Here is a 21,273-nt window from a genome sequence, read left to right as displayed (position 1 = left end):
TTTGAGAAGGTTATTTTTAAATATGCAAATTCCTTCTGATAATGTTGGTAGGAGAGCTGTGGTGTCTTTAGATGCCCACAAGGCATTTGATTGTGTAGAGTGGAAATATTTGTGGTCGGTGCTGGACCGGTTGGGATTTGGTCCCAAGTTTATTTCTTGGGTAAAGTTGCTGTATTCTGAACCAACGGCCAAAATTAGAGTTAACAATAATCTATTGGAGAGTTTTTCCCTGTTTAGGGGTACTAGGCAGGGGTGTCCGCTGTCTCCGCTGCTTTTCGCTCTTGCTGTGGAGCCGCTGGCAGCTAAAATAAGAGGTACACAGGAGGTGAGAGGGTTTGTGTACGGTTTAAAAGAAGATTAAGTGGCCTTGTATGCCGATGACATCTTGTTGTTCCTGGAAGACTCGGAGAGGTCCCTTTATAAGGCAGAGGCTATTATTGAGGAATCTGGAAGGTATTCAGGTCTCAGAATCAATTGGGACAAATCTTGTATGATGCGGATTGATGGGGACAAGGTAGGTGATGAGGTGGGGACTCCACTTTCCAGCTTAAGGGTGGTCCATAAATTTAAATACTTGGGGATCCAGATTGCTCTCCCTTCAACTAGTTTTGAGGAACTAAATTGGAGCCCGCTTCTACAGAAAATTTGCACCAAAACTTTGGCATGGAAAAAATTGCATTTGTCGGTAGTGGGTAGGGTAAATCTTATAAAGATGATTGTAATGCCACAGCTTCTTTATGTGTTACATAATTCTCCCATGTGGATCCCGCAGTGTAGATTTCGTAAGATTAGGTCCTTGTTTGGCGATATAATTTGGGGGGTAAGTGTCCTAGGTTTAACCAGGAGATACTTCAAAGGCCTAAGGCAGAAGGCGGGTTGGCCCTTCCCAATCCATGGCTATACTTCCTAGCAGCACAGTGTCAGCATTTCAGGGGGTGGGGAGATGATACGGGGAGGGAGTCTGTACCTAATTGCTTGAGCTCTTTATTCAAAGGGAAGATACTGAGTGAAAGTTTGGAAGGGGGTCGCTTTCAAAAATTGGGGTCTCAGTACTGTACCATTAGTTTAATCCATAAGGTTTGGGTAACAGTTAAGACTATTAGGGGAGTGGGGAACCTTACTAGATACTCACCGATTTGGGGAAATTTGTATCTACCAGAACTTGTGCAACTGAAGGGGTTCCGAGCTTGGCGGGAGGCTGGTATAAACACGATTGGACAGTTGCAGTCTCAGGGCAAACTTAGGTCTTTTGAAGCACTGCAGGAGGAATTTCAGTTGCCGCGGTCTGAGTTATATCATTATAGCTGAATCTCTCATGCATATTTGGCACAATGTAAAAGGAGTCCCATAGTGTTACAAGTGGATCTTATGCTGGATTTTATCCTTAAAAACTGTGGCACGAAGGGGGCGATTTCTGGGATATATGAGTTTCTCCTTTTTTCTTTTCTTGAAAAATACCCTATTAAGACTAGAGGTAAATGGGAGGCGGAATTGGGGGAAATTGATCAAGATAAATGGGAATCAATTTTGGAGTACGTGCCTAGGATTTCTATGAGTGAGCCGGGGAGGCTATCGCAATTATTTGTAATTCATAGGGCCTACAGAACGCCTGATCTATTATTCAAGGCTGGGTTGAGACCTGACTCGCAATGTCCTAGATGCTCACAATCTGAGGCAGGTATTCTTCATATGATGTGGCTTTGCCCTAGATTGTCCTCCTTTTGTATATAGTGTTAAATAGAATTGAGGTGGTATATAATTGTACTGTTCCCAGACATCCCTTCGTTTGTATTTTGGGATATGTAGAGGAAAAATGATAATTACTTACGGGTAATTTGATTTTCCAGATCCATGACAGCACCGGTACATGAGAGATGGTCCCGCCCTCAAGAACAGGAAACCTGCATAGGAGATAAAAGATGGGGGCGGCACCTCTCTCCTCAGTTTGTTTACAGAGAAAGCAAGGTAACCGCTATGTCAGTCTTAGTCATATATACATTATATTAAACTCTAAAGACTATTTATTTATTGTTATATTAAGTGGTTATTTCCCCATCTTATGTATATTATTTATTTATTTATTACTTATCTATATAAATTTTTTATTTTTTATTTTTTGTGAATCACACAACCATCACCAAGATAGGGCGGGAATTAGAGCGGTGCTGTCATGGATCTGGAAAATCAAATTACCCGTAAGAAATTATCATTTTTTCCCTTCCCCATGACAGCACCGGTACATGAGAGTAAGAAATAGAAGGAACCTCTAGGGTGGGACAACGGCAGATAGCACTTTTCTCCCAAAGGCGAGATCTGATAGGCCCAGATTTAATCTATAATGGCGGAAGAAAGTAGAGGGTGAAGACCATACAGCTGCATTACAGATTTGCTCTATAGACGCATTTGCCCTCTCTGCCCAAGATGTGGAAATAGCCCTAGTAGAGTGGGCCGTAACACCAGGTGGAGGGACCTGCCCCGCAGAGGAATAGGAAAGTGATATAGCCATACGGAGCCACCGTGCAATGGTTGATTTTGTGGCCTTTTTTCCCCTGTTTGCCCCCTGAAAGGAGACAAAAAGGGCTGAAGACTGTCACCATGGATTTGTCACTTCTATATATTGAAGTAGGCAACGTCTGACGTCCAAGCAATGGAAGGTTTCTTCTCCCTGGGATTTTGGATTGGCACAAAATGAGGGCAAGACTATCTCCTGGTCCCTGTGGAATTTTGAGTTGACCTTTGGTAAGAAGGCCGGATCAGATTTTATAATTACCCTGTCCTCTAGGAATGTAGTGTAAGGAGGGTCTATAGATATAGCCTGGAGCTCACTAATGCGTCTGGCTGAGGTAAGGGCAATCAGGAGAACCGTTTTTAAAGTTAGCGCTTTCACCGATATGGAGGAAAGAGGCTCAAAGGGAGAGGTGGTCAAAGCATTTAAAACCAAATTTAAATCCCAGGGAGCGACCTTTGGACGAGGTTTGAATGGTCTGGCTGTAAAGGAGGCCCGAATGAACCTACACGCCCAGGGGTGATCAGCCAATTTTTGGTCAAACAGGGCGCTAAGCGCCGAGACTTGCACTTTTAGGGTGCTGGTAGATAATCCTCTCTCCAGACCCTTTTGGAGAAATTCTAAGATTTCTGATATAGGGACTTCCTGAACGGTATCGGTTATCCTTCGGCCTGAAAATTCTAAAAATTTTCCCCATACCCTTTGGTATTTATCAGCTGTGATCTTCTTTCTACTGGACAGCAGAGTAGTAACTAACGGATCCGAGAATCCCTTCGCTAGCAGAAGTCCCCTCTCAAGTTCCAAGCAGTGAGGTGTAGACTGTGAACCTGTGGATGTGTCACTGGACCCTGGTGCAGAAGATTTGGAACATCTGGAAGTATCCATGGGTCCGAGATGGACATACGTCTGAGCCAAGTGAACCAAGCTCTCTTTGGCCAGAAGGGTGCGATTAAGATTATGCGCGATTTCTCCTCTCGGATCTTCTTCAGGACTGTAGGGATTAATGGGATTGGGGGAAACGCGTAGGCTAGTTGGAATCTCCATTGGTGCAGCAAAGCATCTACTCCTTCCGGGTTCTCTTTCGGGTTCAGAGAGTAGAATCTTTCTACCTTTCGATTCTGCCTTGTGGAGAAAAGATCCACTTGAGGAAGCCCCCAGATGGCACAGATTTCTCCAAAAAATTTTTGATTTAGTGACCACTCGCCCTGGTGCAGGACGTGACGACTCAGAAAGTCTGCGACGAGGTTGTCCGACCCCTTTAAGTGTGTACTTGTAAGAGATAAGAGATGGTTTTCGGCCCAACGAAATAGCCTTCTTGCTTCTTCCATTAGGGGACTTGATCTCGTTCCTCCCTGTCGATTTATATACGATACCGTTGAGCTGTTGTCGGACAACACTACCAGATGTCTTCCTTTGACGTCCTCTTCCGTTTGAAGAATCGCTTGCCTTACCGCTGTCGCAGGTTCCCCGCAAGAACAGGAAACCAAACTGAGGAGAGAGGTGCCGCCCCCATCTTTTATCTCCTATGCAGGTTTCCTGTTCTTGGGGGCGGGACCATCTCTCATGTACCGGTGCTGTCATGGGGAAGGGAAAATAGTAGTTGACAATGCACTCAAAACTGTTATTGCTAGGTTGTTGTTTATTGCCAGAAAACTGATCGCCAAGTTTTGGATTAGGGAAGAGCCTCCGACGAGGGGAGATTTTCTGGCGCAGGTGGAACATATTCTTTCTTTGGAGAGAAGTATTTATACTAAGAGGCAGAAACTGGACCTTTTCTATAAGTTGTGGCAACCTTGGCTTGACTTGAGCTAAGGGGGAGGGCCCGAACTCTAGGGTATTTTGGGGGGGGGGTTTTGGGAGAGTGATCTATAATCTACAGGATAACGAAGATTGGTCGGCTCTTGGTGGGTTTCTAAGGGGGGGGGGGGTATGGGGTTAAGTTGTTATGAGGGAAAAAGGGGGGGGGGGATAATAACAAAAATGTTATTGGAGTTGTATGCAAATTGTAATGACTATTATTTAATGTATTATTTCAATTGCCTAATAAAAATTTATCTGATTAAAAAAAAAAAACAATTGCCTGAGCAATTCAATGACTGACCAAGGGGTAAAACTAAACATTGCCAGAACAATGTGTGAAATTAAACAATGCGTGACCAACTCAATGATCTTGAACAACGTGTGAACTAAAACCATGTTTGCCCTACAAAATGTACTGCTGAAATGTTAGGTAAACCATTCAGACCAATTCAACTGTTATATTTGTAATTGTGTATTTTTTCATACAAATTGCCTCTTAAAAAAAGGAAGAGGACAAGAACTTTAGTTAGAAGCAGTGATCCTAAAAGTTACTATCCACCCTTTAAAGATCCATGCAATATGACTTAGGATAAAAGTAAAATCAGAATCTCAATTTGCAGACACAGTGTACCAAGGAATTGCCCCTTGTCAGTGCAAAGTATGAGATCTGATTTGGTTAGGCAAGAGGCTCTGGACTGAGGTCTAAGGGGTATGAGCTCATTAACTTTTTTGTTCTTAGTCACAATTTTTTCAGATAATCTTTTTCCACTAACTAATTTGATCAATTTGCCCTTTTTTCCAAAAATGTTTTATGGTTTCACACGTCTTGCATTAGTGGCCTAATGCCTTGCATTCTGGGGCGTAACTACCGCGGTCGCAGGGGTCGCAATTGCGACGGGGCCCCAGTGCTTAGGGGCCCGCCCAGTCCAGCAGACTGGGCGGGCCCCTAAGAACTCTGAGCTACAAAATGGGCCGCCGGCCCTTTAAATAAATCTTCTTTACAGGCCCTGGTGCGCGTGCACTCTCTCAGTGCATGCGCGATCACGGGTGGGACTGCACTTGTCCCGCAGCAGAGCCCCTCCACCGCAGAGAGCCGCACACCACAACTATGGCTGCAGCTGCTCTGTGCGCACAGGACCTGTGATGAGGTCACAGGAGGGGAGGAGTCGGAGTCACATTATTAAGGGCTTCCGTGTAGTGCAGGACAGTAGTGCAGTGTGTATGAGGTGTACAGAGCGGAGCCGTGTGTGTACGAGGTGTACGGAGCGGAGCTGGGTGTGTATGCGGTGTATGGAGCGGAGCCGGGTGTGTACGAGGTGTACAGAGGGGAGCCGCATGTGCAATGTGTACAGAGCTCAGCCGCGTGTGTAGGAGTAACTATGTGTGGCCATTATACTGTAGGCAATATGTGTGGCCATTGTACAGTATGGAGCATCATGTGTGGCCATTGTACAGTACAGAGCACTATGTGTGGCCATTGTACAGTGTGGACAGGGGCGTAACTACCGCGGTTGCAGCGGTCGCCATTGCGACCGGGCCCGGCAGGTCAGGGGCCCGGGCCCGGCAGGTCAGGGGCCCGGGCCCGGCAGGTCAGGGGCCCGGGCCCGGCAGGTCAGGGGCCCGGGCCCGGCAGGTCAGGGGCCCGGGCCCGGCAGGTCAGGGGCCCGGGCCCGGCAGGTCAGGGGCCCGGGCCCGGCAGGTCAGGGGCCCGGGCCCGGCAGGTCAGGGGCCCGGGCCCGGCAGGTCAGGGGCCCGGGCCCGGCAGGTCAGGGGCCCGGGCCCGGCAGGTCAGGGGCCCGGGCCCGGCAGGTCAGGGGCCCGGGCCCGGCAGGTCAGGGGCCCGGGCCCGGCAGGTCAGGGGCCCGGGCCCGGCAGGTCAGGGGCCCGGCAGGTCAGAGCAGGGCCGGACTGGCCATCGGGCACTTCTGGCAAATGCCAGAAGAGCCGGTGCCAGTCATGGGCCGCTCGATCCGCCTCCCCCCGCCGCCGACTCACCCCCCCTGCCGTCGCATTCAATTATACCGGCGTCTATGACGCCGGTACAGTTGAATGCAATGACGGAGGAGAGAGCGTCTACAGACGCTCCCTCTCCCATCATTCCCCGCTCTGCCTCTGATACTGCGGGTGCGCGATGACGTCATATCATCGCGCACCTGTTGTGTCCCGGGCAGACTGCAGCCCAGCCGAGCCTGAGACCGGAGCAGGAAGCAACGCTGGCAAGAGGAAAGGTAAGGAGAGTGTTTTTTTTTTGTGCTGGATAGACCACTGTGCGGGCTGTGGTGGATAGACCACTGTGCGGGCTGTGGTGGATAGACCACTGTGCGGGCTGTGGTGGATAGACCACTGTGCGGGCTGTGGTGGATAGACCACTGTGCGGGCTGTGGTGGATAGACCACTGTGCGGGCTGTGGTGGATAGACCACTGTGCGGGCTGTGGTGGATAGACCACTGTGCGGGCTGTGGTGGATAGACCACTGTGCGGGCTGTGGTGGATAGACCACTGTGCGGGCTGTGGTGGATAGACCACTGTGCGGGCTGTGCTGGATAGACCACTGTGCGGGCTGTGCTGGATAGACCACTGTGCGGGCTGTGCTGGATAGACCACTGTGCGGGCTGTGCTGGATAGACCACTGTGCGGGCTGTGCTGGATAGACCACTGTGCGGGCTGTGCTGGATAGACCACTGTGCGGGCTGTGCTGGATAGACCACTGTGCGGGCTGTGGTGGATAGACCACTGTGCGGGCTGTGCTGGATAGACCACTGTGCGGGCTGTGCTGGATAGACCACTGTGCGGGCTGTGCTGGATAGACCACTGTGCGGGCTGTGCTGGATAGACCACTGTGCGGGCTGTGCTGGATAGACCACTGTGCGGGCTGTGCTGGATAGACCACTGTGCGGGCTGTGCTGGATAGACCACTGTGCGGGCTGTGCTGGATAGACCACTGTGCGGGCTGTGCTGGATAGACCACTGTGCGGGCTGTGCTGGATAGACCACTGTGCGGGCTGTGCTGGATAGACCACTGTGCGGGCTGTGCTGGATAGACCACTGTGCGGGCTGTGCTGGATAGACCACTGTGCGGGCTGTGCTGGATAGACCACTGTGCGGGCTGTGCTGGATAGACCACTGTGCGGGCTGTGCTGGATAGACCACTGTGCGGGCTGTGCTGGATAGACCACTGTGCGGGCTGTGCTGGATAGACCACTGTGCGGGCTGTGCTGGATAGACCACTGTGCGGGCTGTGCTGGATAGACCACTGTGCGGGCTGTGCTGGATAGACCACTGTGCGGGCTGTGCTGGATAGACCACTGTGCGGGCTGTGCTGGATAGACCACTGTGCGGGCTGTGCTGGATAGACCACTGTGCGGGCTGTGCTGGATAGACCACTGTGCGGGCTGTGCTGGATAGACCACTGTGCGGGCTGTGCTGGATAGACCACTGTGCGGGCTGTGCTGGATAGACCACTGTGCGGGCTGTGCTGGATAGACCACTGTGCGGGCTGTGCTGGATAGACCACTGTGCGGGCTGTGCTGGATAGACCACTGTGCGGGCTGTGCTGGATAGACCACTGTGCGGGCTGTGCTGGATAGACCACTGTGCGGGCTGTGCTGGATAGACCACTGTGCGGGCTGTGCTGGATAGACCACTGTGCGGGCTGTGCTGGATAGACCACTGTGCGGGCTGTGCTGGATAGACCACTGTGCGGGCTGTGCTGGATAGACCACTGTGCGGGCTGTGCTGGATAGACCACTGTGCGGGCTGTGCTGGATAGACCACTGTGCGGGCTGTGCTGGATAGACCACTGTGCGGGCTGTGCTGGATAGACCACTGTGCGGGCTGTGCTGGATAGACCACTGTGCGGGCTGTGCTGGATAGACCACTGTGCGGGCTGTGCTGGATAGACCACTGTGCGGGCTGTGCTGGATAGACCACTGTGCGGGCTGTGCTGGATAGACCACTGTGCGGGCTGTGCTGGACAGACCACTGTGCGGGCTGTGCTGGATAGACCACTGTGCGGGCTGTGCTGGCGCCCAACACCATGTTGCAGTGCAGGAGATTCCTCCTGCACGGCAACAGTCCGAGGCGTATCTAGGGGAAGGGGGCAGCCGGGGCACGTGAGAGACAGGAAGCAGCTCCAGTCATCACGATGAGACAGCTTCTCAGTCTGTATTTTTCCCCCCTCATACATCTCATGTACGTCTGAATGAGATGCGGGACAGAGCCGCTTTAGTCAGGAGAAGCTGAGGAGCTGCAGCCGGTTTACATCAGCCACCCCTGTACCAGAGAGGAGATTGTGAGTTGTGTATATGAGCTGGTATCTCTGGTGTGTGTGTGTGTGTGTGTGTGTGTGTGTGATATCTGTAGTGTGTGTGTGTGTGATATCTGTAGTATGTCTGTGTGTGTGTGTGTGATATCTGTAGTGTGTGTGTAATATGATGTGTGTGTGTGATATCTGTAGTGTGTGTGTGATATCTGTAGTATGTCTGTGTGTGTGATATCTGTAGTGTGTGTAATATGATGTGTGTGTAATATGATGTGTGTGTAATATGATGTGTGTGTAATATGATGTGTGTGTGATATCTGTAGTGTGTGTGTGATATCTGTAGTGTGTGTGTGATATCTGTAGTGTGTGTGTGTGTGTGTGTGTGTGTGTGTGTGTGTGTGTGTGTGTGTGTGTGTGTGAGTGACCTGTAGTGTGTGTGTGATAACTGATGTGTGTGTGATATCTGTAGTATGATGTGTGTGTGTGTGATATCTGTAGTGTGTGTGTGATATCTGTAGTATGTGTGTGTGTGTGAGGCAGCGGCGTAACTACCACGGTCGCAGCTGCAAGCGGCTCTGGCAAGTCAGGGGGCCGTGTGTCCCCTTGAGCCTGTCTCCCTTATGCTTATGTCCCCATGTGCCAGTCTCCCTTGCCCATTAGTCCCTGTGTGTCCCCATGTGCCTGTCTCCTTTGTCCCCTTGTGCTTGTGTCAGTCTCCTTTGTCCCCTTGTGCTTGTGTCAGTCTCCTTTGCCCACTAATCCCTGTGTCAGTCTCCCTTTCCCACTTGTCCCTGTGTGTCCCCTTGTGTTTGTATCCCTTGTCCCCTTGTGTCAGTCTCTTGCCCACTAGTCCCTGTGTGTCCCCTTGTGCCTGTCTCCCTTGTCCCCTTGTGCTTGTCCCCGTGTGTCCTCTTGTGTCAGTCTCCATTGCCCACTAGTCCCCTTGTATCAGTCTCCTTTGCCCACTATTCCCCGTGTGTCAGTCTCCCTTGCCCACTAGTCCCTGTGTCCCCGTGTGCCAGTCTCCCTTGTCCACTAGTCCCCGTGTGCCCTTTGTGTCAGTCTCCCTTGCCCACTTGTCCCCGTGTGCCCCTTGTGTCAGTCTCCATTGTCCCCTTGTGTCCGTCTCCCTTGCCCACTAGTCCCCTTGTAACCTTCTCCCCTGCCTCCTAGCCCCCATGTGTCCCCTTGTGCCTGTCTTCCTTGCCCCCTTGTGCCCTCTCCCCTGCCCCCTCATCACCATTTGCTCGTGTCTTTCTCACTGCCCCTGTATGGAGGGGCTGCATTATACTATGAGGGGGGCTGCATTGTATTCTATGGGGGTTACATTGAATTTTATGGCGGGGGGGGCCCATTTGGAAGTTCGCACCGGGGCCCATAACTTTGTAGTTACGCCACTGCTTGCATTCTTCATGCTCGTATGGTGGAAGCAAAGCTGAACTCTGGGCTCCTGACAAAACGCAGAAAAAAAAAAAAACCTGCAAAACCAGCTTTTTGTAAACAGCTTCTTTACTGCCAAGAGAGGAGGTTTTACATGTAGAAAAAAAGCAGCAAAAGCGCAACATGTGAACATAACCTTACACTTCCATTTGGCAGCTTTCTCACCAAGGGTCCTCCAGTACTAAAAACAGACCTAATTTTTCTGAATTTTAGCCATAATAATTAAAATATTTCTTTCCTAGAACAGATTAACAATGGCCATAGTGAAGGTGTCTTCACGGATGGCTGTATCACGGATGGCACACTTGTACCTCTTGCAGGTCATCTGAACTACGATAGGGCAAATCAGGTTCTAATTAAAAAAAAAATAGGTGGTTTGGGTGTTGCGATTTTGTCAGGCTTGATTCCCGATACATACTATACTAGATATTAGGCACGACTAGAGTGACGTTCTAACACATAGACAGCAGAAGTACGTACCATTAATAGCGAATTCCACACCTCTCACCCAATCCTCATGTCCGGGGAGAACTTGTGTCTTCTGAAACTAAAAACATAATAATAATAATCTTTATTTTTTATATAGCACTAACATATTCCGCAGTACTTTACAATTTGCACACATTATCATCGCTGTCCCCAATGGTGCTCACAATCTAGATTCCCTATCAGTATTAGATTTCTAACCATTTTGTTTGCCACACATTTTTCTTCATGGCCGAAGATATTCTTGTAATAGAGCTTTACGAAGATTGAAATAAGTTTTAAATGAATTTTCACATGCCAGAAAGTGAATTGATAACTTAAGGATATGCCATTATTTTCTGTTTGGAGAGGTCCAACTGCTGAGACTACAAGTTGTTTGGCTGCCACCGTCTGTGCACTGCTTTATTTCCAGGATTCTGAGATGGTAAGTCCCTCTAAGCCTCTGTGTAAGGCAGCATATTATAGATTAGAAAATATTTAGCAAGTAACCCCATAATGTGCCTATCACATAGGTTGTAAGTCTTGGGAAACCATATCAAACTCGTCTCAGGTTTCTGAACAGCACACACTCAGGAACTTGGTCTTCGATTCATCAAACCTGTTTTGTCAGAAATCTGGCATACAATTGTTTGAAATATGGCAAAACTTATGCAACCCATAGATGACTGGACTAAATGTCATGCGTTGGTGCACAGTAGCTGAAGATGCGTCAAATTCAACAAGAGATACAAGCCTCTAAGTGAGTTTGGCACATCCTATTCTAGAGCACCGTTCATCAAGACAGGTGTTCAAAAGTTAGTTTAGATAAATCGGGGCCTTGGTATCTGCACAAAAGTCTCATCAAATTATAAATATGCCAGTTGCATAAAGTCCTATTCAGTCATCTAAATTACATGAAATGAGTTTTTTCTTGTGACAATGCAGTCACAGTAGATACTCCGGTTTCGTGGCATAAAATGGCTTCCATCATTTTGTTATACCTCTAAACAAATTTTTAAACGGGTCCACATATCACCATCACAGCCTGACATACCAAAAAAATGACTAGAGCATGTAAATCATTGGCGTGCAGTCCAATTGGTGGGAACTAGTGATGAGCGAACGTGCTCGGATGCTAACAGAGTTTCTCCGGCGTGCTCAAATAATATGTTTGAGACCCCGCAACTACATGTCTCACGGCTGTTAGACAGCCGCAACATGTGCAGGGATTGCCTAAAAGCCGCGAGACATGATGCCGCGGGGTCTCGAACATATTATTCAAGCACACCGAAGACAATCAGTTAGCACCCAAGCGTGCTGGGATAAGACCTTATCGGAGCACCTTCCTCATCACTAGTGGGCATAAAGAAGCCTTGACACCCCTTGCCTGTGATTGATGTGCCTGACGTCCCTTACGTTATCCATATATAACTGTAAATCTCACACTATTGCTGTCCATCAGAGCATGTGTATTTGATACTGAACTAGGTGAACTGCAATAGCGGAGCTGTAAATGGTGGACACACATCACCTGGATCAATCTCAGGGAGAGGGGCTAGAGCATGAGGCAAGCATGTTGGCAGGTATAAAGTCATTTTTTACCATATGCCAGCCTGACACATTTAAATGGGGCGGTGCGGTCTGGAGTCATGGGGACTCAGTCTTGCAGCATGGGTGCTGTGGGGCACCGGGCCGTCTTCCCTGTTGGTGCATTGCCGCTGTGGCGATGGTCGCCGAACGGCTCCGCTCTGTTAGGGAAACAGGGACCCACTACGAGGTTTGCCGTGATGTGGCAGTGGGCTTCATACAGTCTGATCAGAATGTTAAATTAAGAACCTCATGTTCAGTTATATAAATTTTTGCCTAGCGGCTTTAGATCAACGTATGATTTTTGGAGGTGCGGTCCATTCTCTTTTTTTCTGCCTGACACATTTAAATACCTGTTTAAGGGCTAACCCAGTAGTAGAGCAGTTTATATTGAGGAAACCTGATGACAGGCTCCCTTTCAGAATTAATGAGTTGTACAGTAATATTATGCAATACGGATGCATGGGGTTTTGTCTAGTTGGTCAAAATGTAATCAGGACTAGTTTATATTAATCACATTTCTGACATTTATTTCCCATTGTGGTAGATAAGCTTTTGCATTATTCACAGAGAGGAAAAAAATATACCTAAACTTAATAGGAAAAGTCACAGATTAACATGTCCTAATTAGCCAAGGCTTGGAAGCGCAGAATTTAAATGACGAAGGTTTTGTGTGGCGATCCTCTGGGGAGAACTAATGGAGCTAGGTTGTACATCAAAGAAGGTGAAAATTAATGCTAATTTCTACACAAAAAACAATAACAACTGTGGAAGGAATAATTACCTGCCCGTCCTGCTTTACATACAAATGAACCCGGCTATCATCCGCTCCGCAAGCTAAGATGGGGACTGAAAATAGAAAGAAAAACTCTGATAAAAATACGAAAAGGTGATCAAGACTATTCTGCAGCGCTTGCTTGACGGTAGTGTTTTGTGTGTTAAATGGGTATCTCAAAACTTGGAAGTTATTTGCTAAATATATATCAGAGGATAACTTCATGGTCATTAGGGGTCTAACCAATGGGACCTCCAACGATCCACAAAACTAGGGTTCTGAAGAATCATGTGTGTCAGCCCATCACACCACCCCACTCCACTGACACGGGGCTAAAAAAACTGTCACTTCAATAGACTCCATTCTTTGGAAATTTATGTCAGTAAAGTTATTAAATTGCTTTAGTTTGCATTAAAATAAAGTTGGTCATTGACTTGTTTTTACGTAGCAATACTTGTATAGCAATAGTGGAATTAATGTACGCATTACTCGCAGTGCGCTGACACGCATTGTATGTCTATGTTTCTTTATTGGCCGGCATATTTGGGCACCCACATATTAAACCCTTCACCCCAAGGCGATTTTCCACTTTTTGTTTTTTCCTTCCCTTCTTCCAATAGCTATAACTTTTAGATTTTCCTGTCGATATGGCACTATGAGGGCTTGTTTTGTGTGGGACCTGTTGTACTTTTGAATGACACCATTCATTCTACCATATAGTGCACTAGAAAACTGGAAAATAATTAAAGTGCTGTGAAATTATGATTCCCTAGGTCAGTGTGATTATGCTGATACCCAACAGGTATGGTTTATTTTTTTATTTACGTAGTGAATTTTGTTTTTAGAAATTTGTTTGAAAAAAAAGTTTTTGCGTTTGTCACCATTTTCCCAGGACTCGTAATGTTCTCATTTTTTGTGATCTTGGGCTGAGTTAGGTCTTATATTTTGCACCCCAAGCTGACAGTTTTACTAATACCATTTTGGGGTAAATATGATGTTTTTATCGCCTCTTATTTCATTTTATCGCAATGTTGCGGTGCCCCAAGAAACTTAATTCAGGCATCTCAATTTGTTTTCTTATTAAGCTGTCTACCAATCAGATTAATTTACTTTATATTTTGTTAGATCAACATTTCTTAATCCGGCAACATAGGGTGAAAGGAGGGGCCATGATATTAACATGTGTTTTTTTTATATATATATATTTTTTCAAATTTTTACTTTATTTAATAGTCCCCTAAGGATACTTGAAGCAGCGATTGTCCAATTGCCGGTGCTATACATAGGAGGCTTCAACCCTGTGTAAAATAACGATCTATGAACGCTTTCCATGAGCCAGCGTTCACAGGAGATTCACAATAGGCATGGGGGTCTTCTACAGACCACCAGGATTACCGTAAATGCCACTGTCAGTGATTAACAGCAGCATTTAACTGGTTAAAACCCGCAGGTGGATCTTGGATCCACCCACAGCTGTCAGAGGCACTTGATGGATGATTAAATCAGTTATCAAATGAAGGGAAAGATGTGGGCTCAGCGCCAGAGCCTGCACCAAAGGCAGGAACACGGTCAATGACGTAAATATATGTTATCGGTCATGACCAGGTTAACCCCTTCATGACCCGGGGTATTTTTGTTTTTCGCTCCCCTCCTTCCTAGAGTCATAACTTTTTCTTTTTCCGTCAATACGGCCATGTGAGGGCTTATTTTTTGCGGGACGAGCTGTACTTTTGAACATCATTGATTTATTGATTTTAGCATGTCGTGTACTAGAAAACGGGAAAAAAATTCCAAGTGCGGTGAAATTGCAAAAACAGTGCAATCCCACACTTGTTTTTTGTTTGGCTTTTTTGCTAGGTTCACTAAATGCTAATTCTGACCTGCCATTTGATTCTCCGGGTCAGTACGAGTTCATAGACCCCAAATTACGAGTTGATAGACACAAAACATGTCTAGGTTATTTTTTATGCAAGTGGTGAAAAAAAATTCCAAACTTTGCTAAAAAAAAGCGTCTCCATTTTTCGTGATCTGGGGTCGGGTGAGGGCTTATTTTTTGCGTGCCGAGCTGGCGTATTTAATGATACCATTTTGGTGCAGATACGATCTTTTGATCGCTCGTTATTGCATTTTAATGCAATGTCGCGGCGACAAAAAAAACGCAATTCTGGTATTTCAAATTTTTTTCTCGCTATGCCGTTTAGCGATCAGGTTAATCCTTTTTTTTATTGATAGATCGGGCGACTCTGAACTCGGCGATACCAAATATGTCTGTGTTTGATTTTTTTTTACCGTTTTATTTTGAATGGGGCGAAAGGGGGGGGGATTTAAACTTTTATATGTTTTTCACATTTTTTTTAAAACATTTTCTTTTTACTTTTGCCATGCTTCAATAGCCTCCAAGGGAGGCTAGAAGCTGGCACAACTCAATCGCTTCTGCTACATAGGAGCGAAGCTCAGATCGCTCCTATGTAGTAGAATTGTTGCATTGCTATGAGCGCCGACCACAGGGTGGTGCTCACAGCAATCTGGCATCAACAGCCATAGAGGTCTTCAATAGACCTCTGGTTTTCATGCCGACGCATCGCTGACCCCCGTCATGTGATCAGCCGGAAGCGCTAGTTAAATGCCAGTCAGAGTTTGACAGCGGCATTTAACTAGTTAATAGCGGCGGGTGAATCGCAATTCCATCCGCCGCTGTTGCGAGCACATGTCAGCTGTACAAAACAGCTGGCATGTCCTGGCTTTGATGTGGGCTCAGCGCCGGAGCCTGCATCAAAGCAGGGGATCTGACCTCGGACGTACTATCCCGTCCGAGGTCAGAAAGGGGTTAATTCAGTACTGAAAGAATATCCGTCATTTTAATTTTTATTTAATAAATTAATAGTAAATGTGAAAATAAGAAACATTGCAATATATCTTATCAGAGAAATCCATTCTCAAAATTCCCAGTTCACTGGTATAATTGTTGTATTACTAAGAGAGAATCTTATCAGTAGTTACTGCCATCTCCTATCTCAGTAATGTAACAATCTGTCTTCTCTGAATACAAATTTTACTTGTAAGTTGAGAATTTTGATTTCGAGAAGTAGATATCTCTTATTAGTTTTTTTATTTTCATTGTCAATGTTTGATTTTTGAAATAGAAATGTAAACAATGGGTACTGTTAAGGCTATGTTCACACGTTGCGATATTGTTGCTTTTTTATGCAAATTATAGCTGCTTTTTACAGTAGCAAAAGCTGTGAGATTTCTGAAATCTTATGCACACACATTGTTTTATTTTCCTGACTGAATTGGAAAACTATTTTTAAAACTGCAGTATGTCAATTCTGTCAGCATTTTTGCATTGTAATGGGTAAGTGCAAAAAAGCAGCAAAAGACTTTGCCATCATTTGCCATTTATTTTTGTGATTTCCTCAAGTTTAAATCAAAATGTCTTGGTCTCCTCACCTGAGAATGGCAGTTAGGATTGGTACAGTTTGTGTTATGTGTATAAGTAAACAATGCCTTACCAGTGTGGGAAATTGAACAATACCTGACCAACCCAAGGGCAGACCAATGTGACAAAAGTAAACAATGCTTGACCTACAAAATGCTCTACCAATGTGTTAGGTAAACTAATCCCAACCAATTCAACTCCCCCTGCTGTTTTTACATTTGCAATATTGTGTTTTTTTCATGAACTTTTTTGTTCAGAATAGTCACTTTTTTCAGACATAAAAATCCTTTTCAACTAAATAATTTGATTAAATTTCCCTTTTTTCAAAAAAATTTGTATGGTGTCACATGTCTTAAATTGGTGGCCAAACAACTTGCATTGTTCATGCCTGGTGGAAGCAAAGCTGAACATTGGGATCCTGAAAAAAAGCAGAAAAAAAGTCAGCAAAACCTGCTTTTTGATTGCAACTTTTTTACTGCAAAGGTTTTGGCTGCAGGAAAGGAATGTGTGAATATAGCCTTAAGGTGTGAGGGGTATATTTTTATTGTTTATTTTTTTATAGTATGCAAAGGAGTGTGTGGCTCTCCATCCCAGGCTTCGCAGCATTAACCATCCATCTTTCCCAAGAATGTTCTTATTTAAGGGGTTGTCTGGTCCACATCGATAAGCCTGCAGTCACTCTGTGTGACTGCAGACTTATGAATCCTCCTAACGCACGCACTGTGCGCTGGGAGGATTCGATGGCTTCTAAACCAGGACCGGAGGGTATGGATGTATTATACATACGCCCAGCCAGGGCCTGTCCAGTGAGCATGGCCTCGCCCCATACACTTGTATTGTATTCAGCAAGGCCGGGCCCCGTCTAGCGATGCGGCCATCCAGTGGGCATGGCCGACTAGATGTCATGGCCTCGCCCCATACAAGTGTCCACTGGCTGGTCTTTGGCCAGGAGTATGTATAACGCGTGCATACCCTCCGGTCCCGGCTCATCGAATCCTTGTAGCGCAAAGTGCGCACGCTGGGGGGATTCATAAGGCTGCAGTCAGACAGAGTGACTGCAGACTTAACTATTTAGACCAGACAACCACTTTAAAGCTAAGCCTGGTTCCCATCTCTTCCCCATTTAATGTTAGGCCTGGTTTGGCACATGGATGGTCTGTAATTCTAGTGACTCACCTCTCTATGTGAGGTACAACTTGTCATGGCGGTATGGCTTTTATGCTTTTGGATCAAAGAAAATTAGCTACGTAGCTCATGTTTTTTACACATACACAACAGTGGAGTTCTCATATTCATCAGTCGCAGTGTGCTGACTATGTCTGTATATGGTTGTATATTAGCAATATATTTATTTGTGCAAATGCATACAAATTTAATACGAACGTTGAGTGGGCCCTTTTTCAATTTGTTTTTTAATTTTTTTACCTCAAAAATAGGTCATCAATATTAAATAGTCAGGAAAACCCTTTTATATTAAGCTGCTGTTTTTTAGGAAAACACACTATTAACTTGAAGTGAGAAATGTTTTTAGTTATCCATAAAATTATCGGCATTTTAAGTAAATAATCAAAGGAACATTTAGACTAGAAAAAGAAAATGGCGGACAAATAGTGAATTCCCTTATTTTTAGTGACAAGGTAAACTCTAAATGTCATTTCAGAGCCATCGCGCTTTCTAACTTCATTAGCAATGAGAAAACGCTGGAGAACTCTACTCACCTCCACTGCCAGGCAATACCGATAAGCAGACATCCAGAACAAATCCATTTCCAAATGACAACGTTTGCAGACATTTAGCTAAAAAGGAGCATGGTGAGAAATCCATTAGGCTAGTGCACCCTTCTACAGGAGCCAAAGAGAAAAGTAATGCCAAAGGCTCGAGAATAGTATTAACAAGCTCACTTTTAATGACTTGGCCTCAAGTGCTGAACCTATTGTGCATGTCTGACCCGTTATGCTTCTCAATTTAAACCAAGCAGATAAATGGAAAGAATATTACTCATGTCCTATCACAGTAGTGTATTGATATTTTAAAGACTTCACAGAGACCGTTGCGCTCTCGTTTCAGACATGGACTCCGCATATATTATCACAGTCTACCGCTGCTGCTCAAAACCCTAGGAAAAAATAATATGGCATGCATCTCAATCCCATTAATATGTGATATAGCAGTTAGGCTTTCAGATGAAAAAATCATCATTTTAATGGATCTAACATGGAAACCAAGTTCTTGAAGCATTTTGCCCAACGGAGACTGCATGAAATAGAAGACAAGTGTCTATTAACCGCATTTGATAATGGGATTCACAGCAGATACAACTGACCATTGATCAGGGGCGTAACAATTACTGTTGCAGAGAGGGCGACATTCAGCTGAAATGCACTGCAGCGCAGAGACCCACCGGATCCCTGCTCCACAATAAATGCAGCTGAATCTGATGTGCCAGTCACAGTGGCATAGCAATGACGTCATGCATCGCCCATAGCAGGCACGGCGAAGTCAGCTGACGGCTACAGAAGAAGACGTTGCATGTCATGGGAGTGGAGAAAGGTGAGAAGATTGCGGTTTTGATTTTTCAAAATGTGTTAGACAACAGCGGGAATGGGCACATTATTACAGGATGGGCCCAGGTGCTGGGACAATATACCAAGGGCCAGCATGGGGGACATATATTACTGAAAGGGGCCAGTATGGGAGACATTATTACTGGAAGGGGCACAGGATATTGGACATTATTACTGCAAGGGGTACAGGATGAAATATATTTTTATGGAATACGGTAGTTCCAGGATAGGGCACATTATTAAATTATCGAGGGAGGGCAACATGAATGTCTTTTTAGGACCTAAAACTTTACAATGGTTAACAGATCTGACCAACATGTAGGTGGAAGCCAGGTCAAATTATTGCACCTGGCCCATCTGACTAGTTACACCATTGATATTCCAGTGGCAACTTTGCAGGAGGTGTTACCTTTCATTGTAAACCTGTCTGTAATGATAATGAGATAACTGCTGAAGAGCAAGATCCAGAGAATAGAAATAGCGAGTCTATAATGAGGCTTGGTGGGCAGAGTGAAAAGTACTAGATTTCAAGATTTGTTTTAACAAAGATAGGAATAAGAAACATTTTAAAAAAAGATACCAAACTTGTAACAAACAATTTTCAAACAGCAGATTATATTCTAATGACTAAATGAAGAATAGACCCAGCTTTGGTTATTTCGGTTAAGCATCATAATAGAATTTGAAAAAAAGGTTGAGGAAAACAGAGAATTAAGCTGTGCCAATAAGGCGACGCAGGTTACACGGTCAAAGATTGCTATGTGTCTGCTGCTGCTACATCACAGTCTAATGCAGGAGAATGTGGTCACATTACAACCCCTATGGCACCGATACAAGTAATTCACAAAGGATCCACCTGAGTGTGACTTTCTTACACTTGCTTGTTGCAGTAACCTGAGGATCACATTGGACCCCATTCACTTGCGTTACACTGCGCTGGAGCAATGGCATATAGCAACATTTGGCAGTGTGACCTGCGTCGCTGTCAAACCCTAATCCTCAATCAAAAACTATATTGGGCCCAAAGGCAAAGGTCAGTTTACTGCTGCTTTCAAGTGTAAGCTACGCAAAGTACTAAAAGTAATAGTTACACAGACAGGTTAGTGATAAGGTATAAGGAGGGATAAAGAACATTTTTCTGTTGCCACTACTACATTTTATTTGGTATATTTAGGCTATGTGCACACGTAGGAAATGTGGTGCAGAACTTTCTGCACTAAATCTGCATCTCCTGGCAGAATCCGCAGGTGCGTTTTTTATGCGTTTTTTGTGCAGATTTTATTTCTATAATGGAGGGGTGCAGAAACGCTGCAGAACTGCACAAAAGAAGTGACATGCACTTCTTTGATATCTGCAGCGATTCTGCGCAGATTTTTCTGCACCATGTGCACAGCTTTTTTTTTTCACATTGATTTACATTGTACTGTAAATCACAGTGCAGTTCTGCAGCGTTTCTGCTGCAGAAAAATCTGCTGCAGATCTGCACCAATTCTGCACTAAATCTGCATCATGTGCACATACCCTAAGGATATGTGCAAACGTTCAGGAATTCTTGCAGAAAATTCCTGAGAAAAACCTGAAATTTTCTGCAAGAAATCTGCATGCGTTTTTTGGGCGTTTTTGATGCAGTTTTGATGCGTTTTTTTCCGGACATTTTCCAATGCATTTTATAGTGGGAAAACCGCAAAATTAATGAACATGCTGCGTTTTTTACCGCGATGCGTTTTTTTCGCGGAAAAAACGCATCATGTGCACAAAACATGCGGAATTCATTCTAAATGATGGGATGCATATTGTATGCTGTCTTTTTGCGGTTTTATAGCGTTTTTATCGGGAAAAACCGCGAAAAAACCACGAAAACTCAGAAACGTGTGCACACAGCCTTAAAGTTATAATGTGAAAAACAATTATAGAAGAGAGAAGCACATAGTTGTCTGGCAGTTACATCTACATTTTTGGGGTGCCACACTATTGGCTATGTGAATTTTATTTATTTAAAAAAAAAAAAAAAGTACATACACAAAAACGCAAATAATTTGTTCAGAAAATACTAACCTTTTCTAATTTCCATATAGAAAAACAACATACAAAACGGTAGAGTCAAGTATGTGCACTTTTCAGATTACAAGAACATAAGGTCAGGAAAGTGCAGCATAGATAATGCATAGCTGTATCCTCATGTAAATTCCCAACACTGAGGCACAAGACGGTCATTCATACAAAAAGCAATTCAGAATAATTACCCATTTATGTCTTGCACCAGATCCATAACAGCTAGAAAACTGAAGGCTCACCTACCACCTGATCTTAGAGCAGCAGATTTTATTCTGGCCTATATGATCAAAGGTGGCCCGGAGAGAATTATGCTTTGCTTTCGCCATTATGGTATAGTAGAAGCATAGAATACAAACAACATTGACAAGTTTTGTTTTTAAG

General features: G+C 45.2%; 1 protein-coding gene across 1 annotated transcript in view; it reads right to left on the bottom strand.

The window, feature by feature from the left end:
• ELP2 (elongator acetyltransferase complex subunit 2) overlaps positions 1 to 21,273 on the bottom strand; it is a 184,798-nt gene that overhangs the window by 126,586 nt on the left and 36,939 nt on the right. Inside the window, exons 5-7 of the mRNA XM_077269687.1 lie at positions 17,992 to 18,069; positions 12,844 to 12,908; positions 10,488 to 10,554 (exon numbers count right to left, since the gene is read on the bottom strand). Of these exons, the coding sequence (XP_077125802.1) occupies positions 10,488 to 10,554; positions 12,844 to 12,908; positions 17,992 to 18,069 (210 nt within the window). The remainder of the gene's footprint in view (positions 1 to 10,487; positions 10,555 to 12,843; positions 12,909 to 17,991; positions 18,070 to 21,273) is intronic.

Source organism: Ranitomeya variabilis, chromosome 6, assembly GCF_051348905.1.
Source record: "Ranitomeya variabilis isolate aRanVar5 chromosome 6, aRanVar5.hap1, whole genome shotgun sequence".
In the NCBI taxonomy this organism is placed as follows: Eukaryota; Metazoa; Chordata; class Amphibia; order Anura; family Dendrobatidae; genus Ranitomeya; species Ranitomeya variabilis.
The sequence above is the reverse complement of the archived record's forward strand: the minus strand, read 5'-3'. Positions and strand labels throughout refer to the sequence as shown.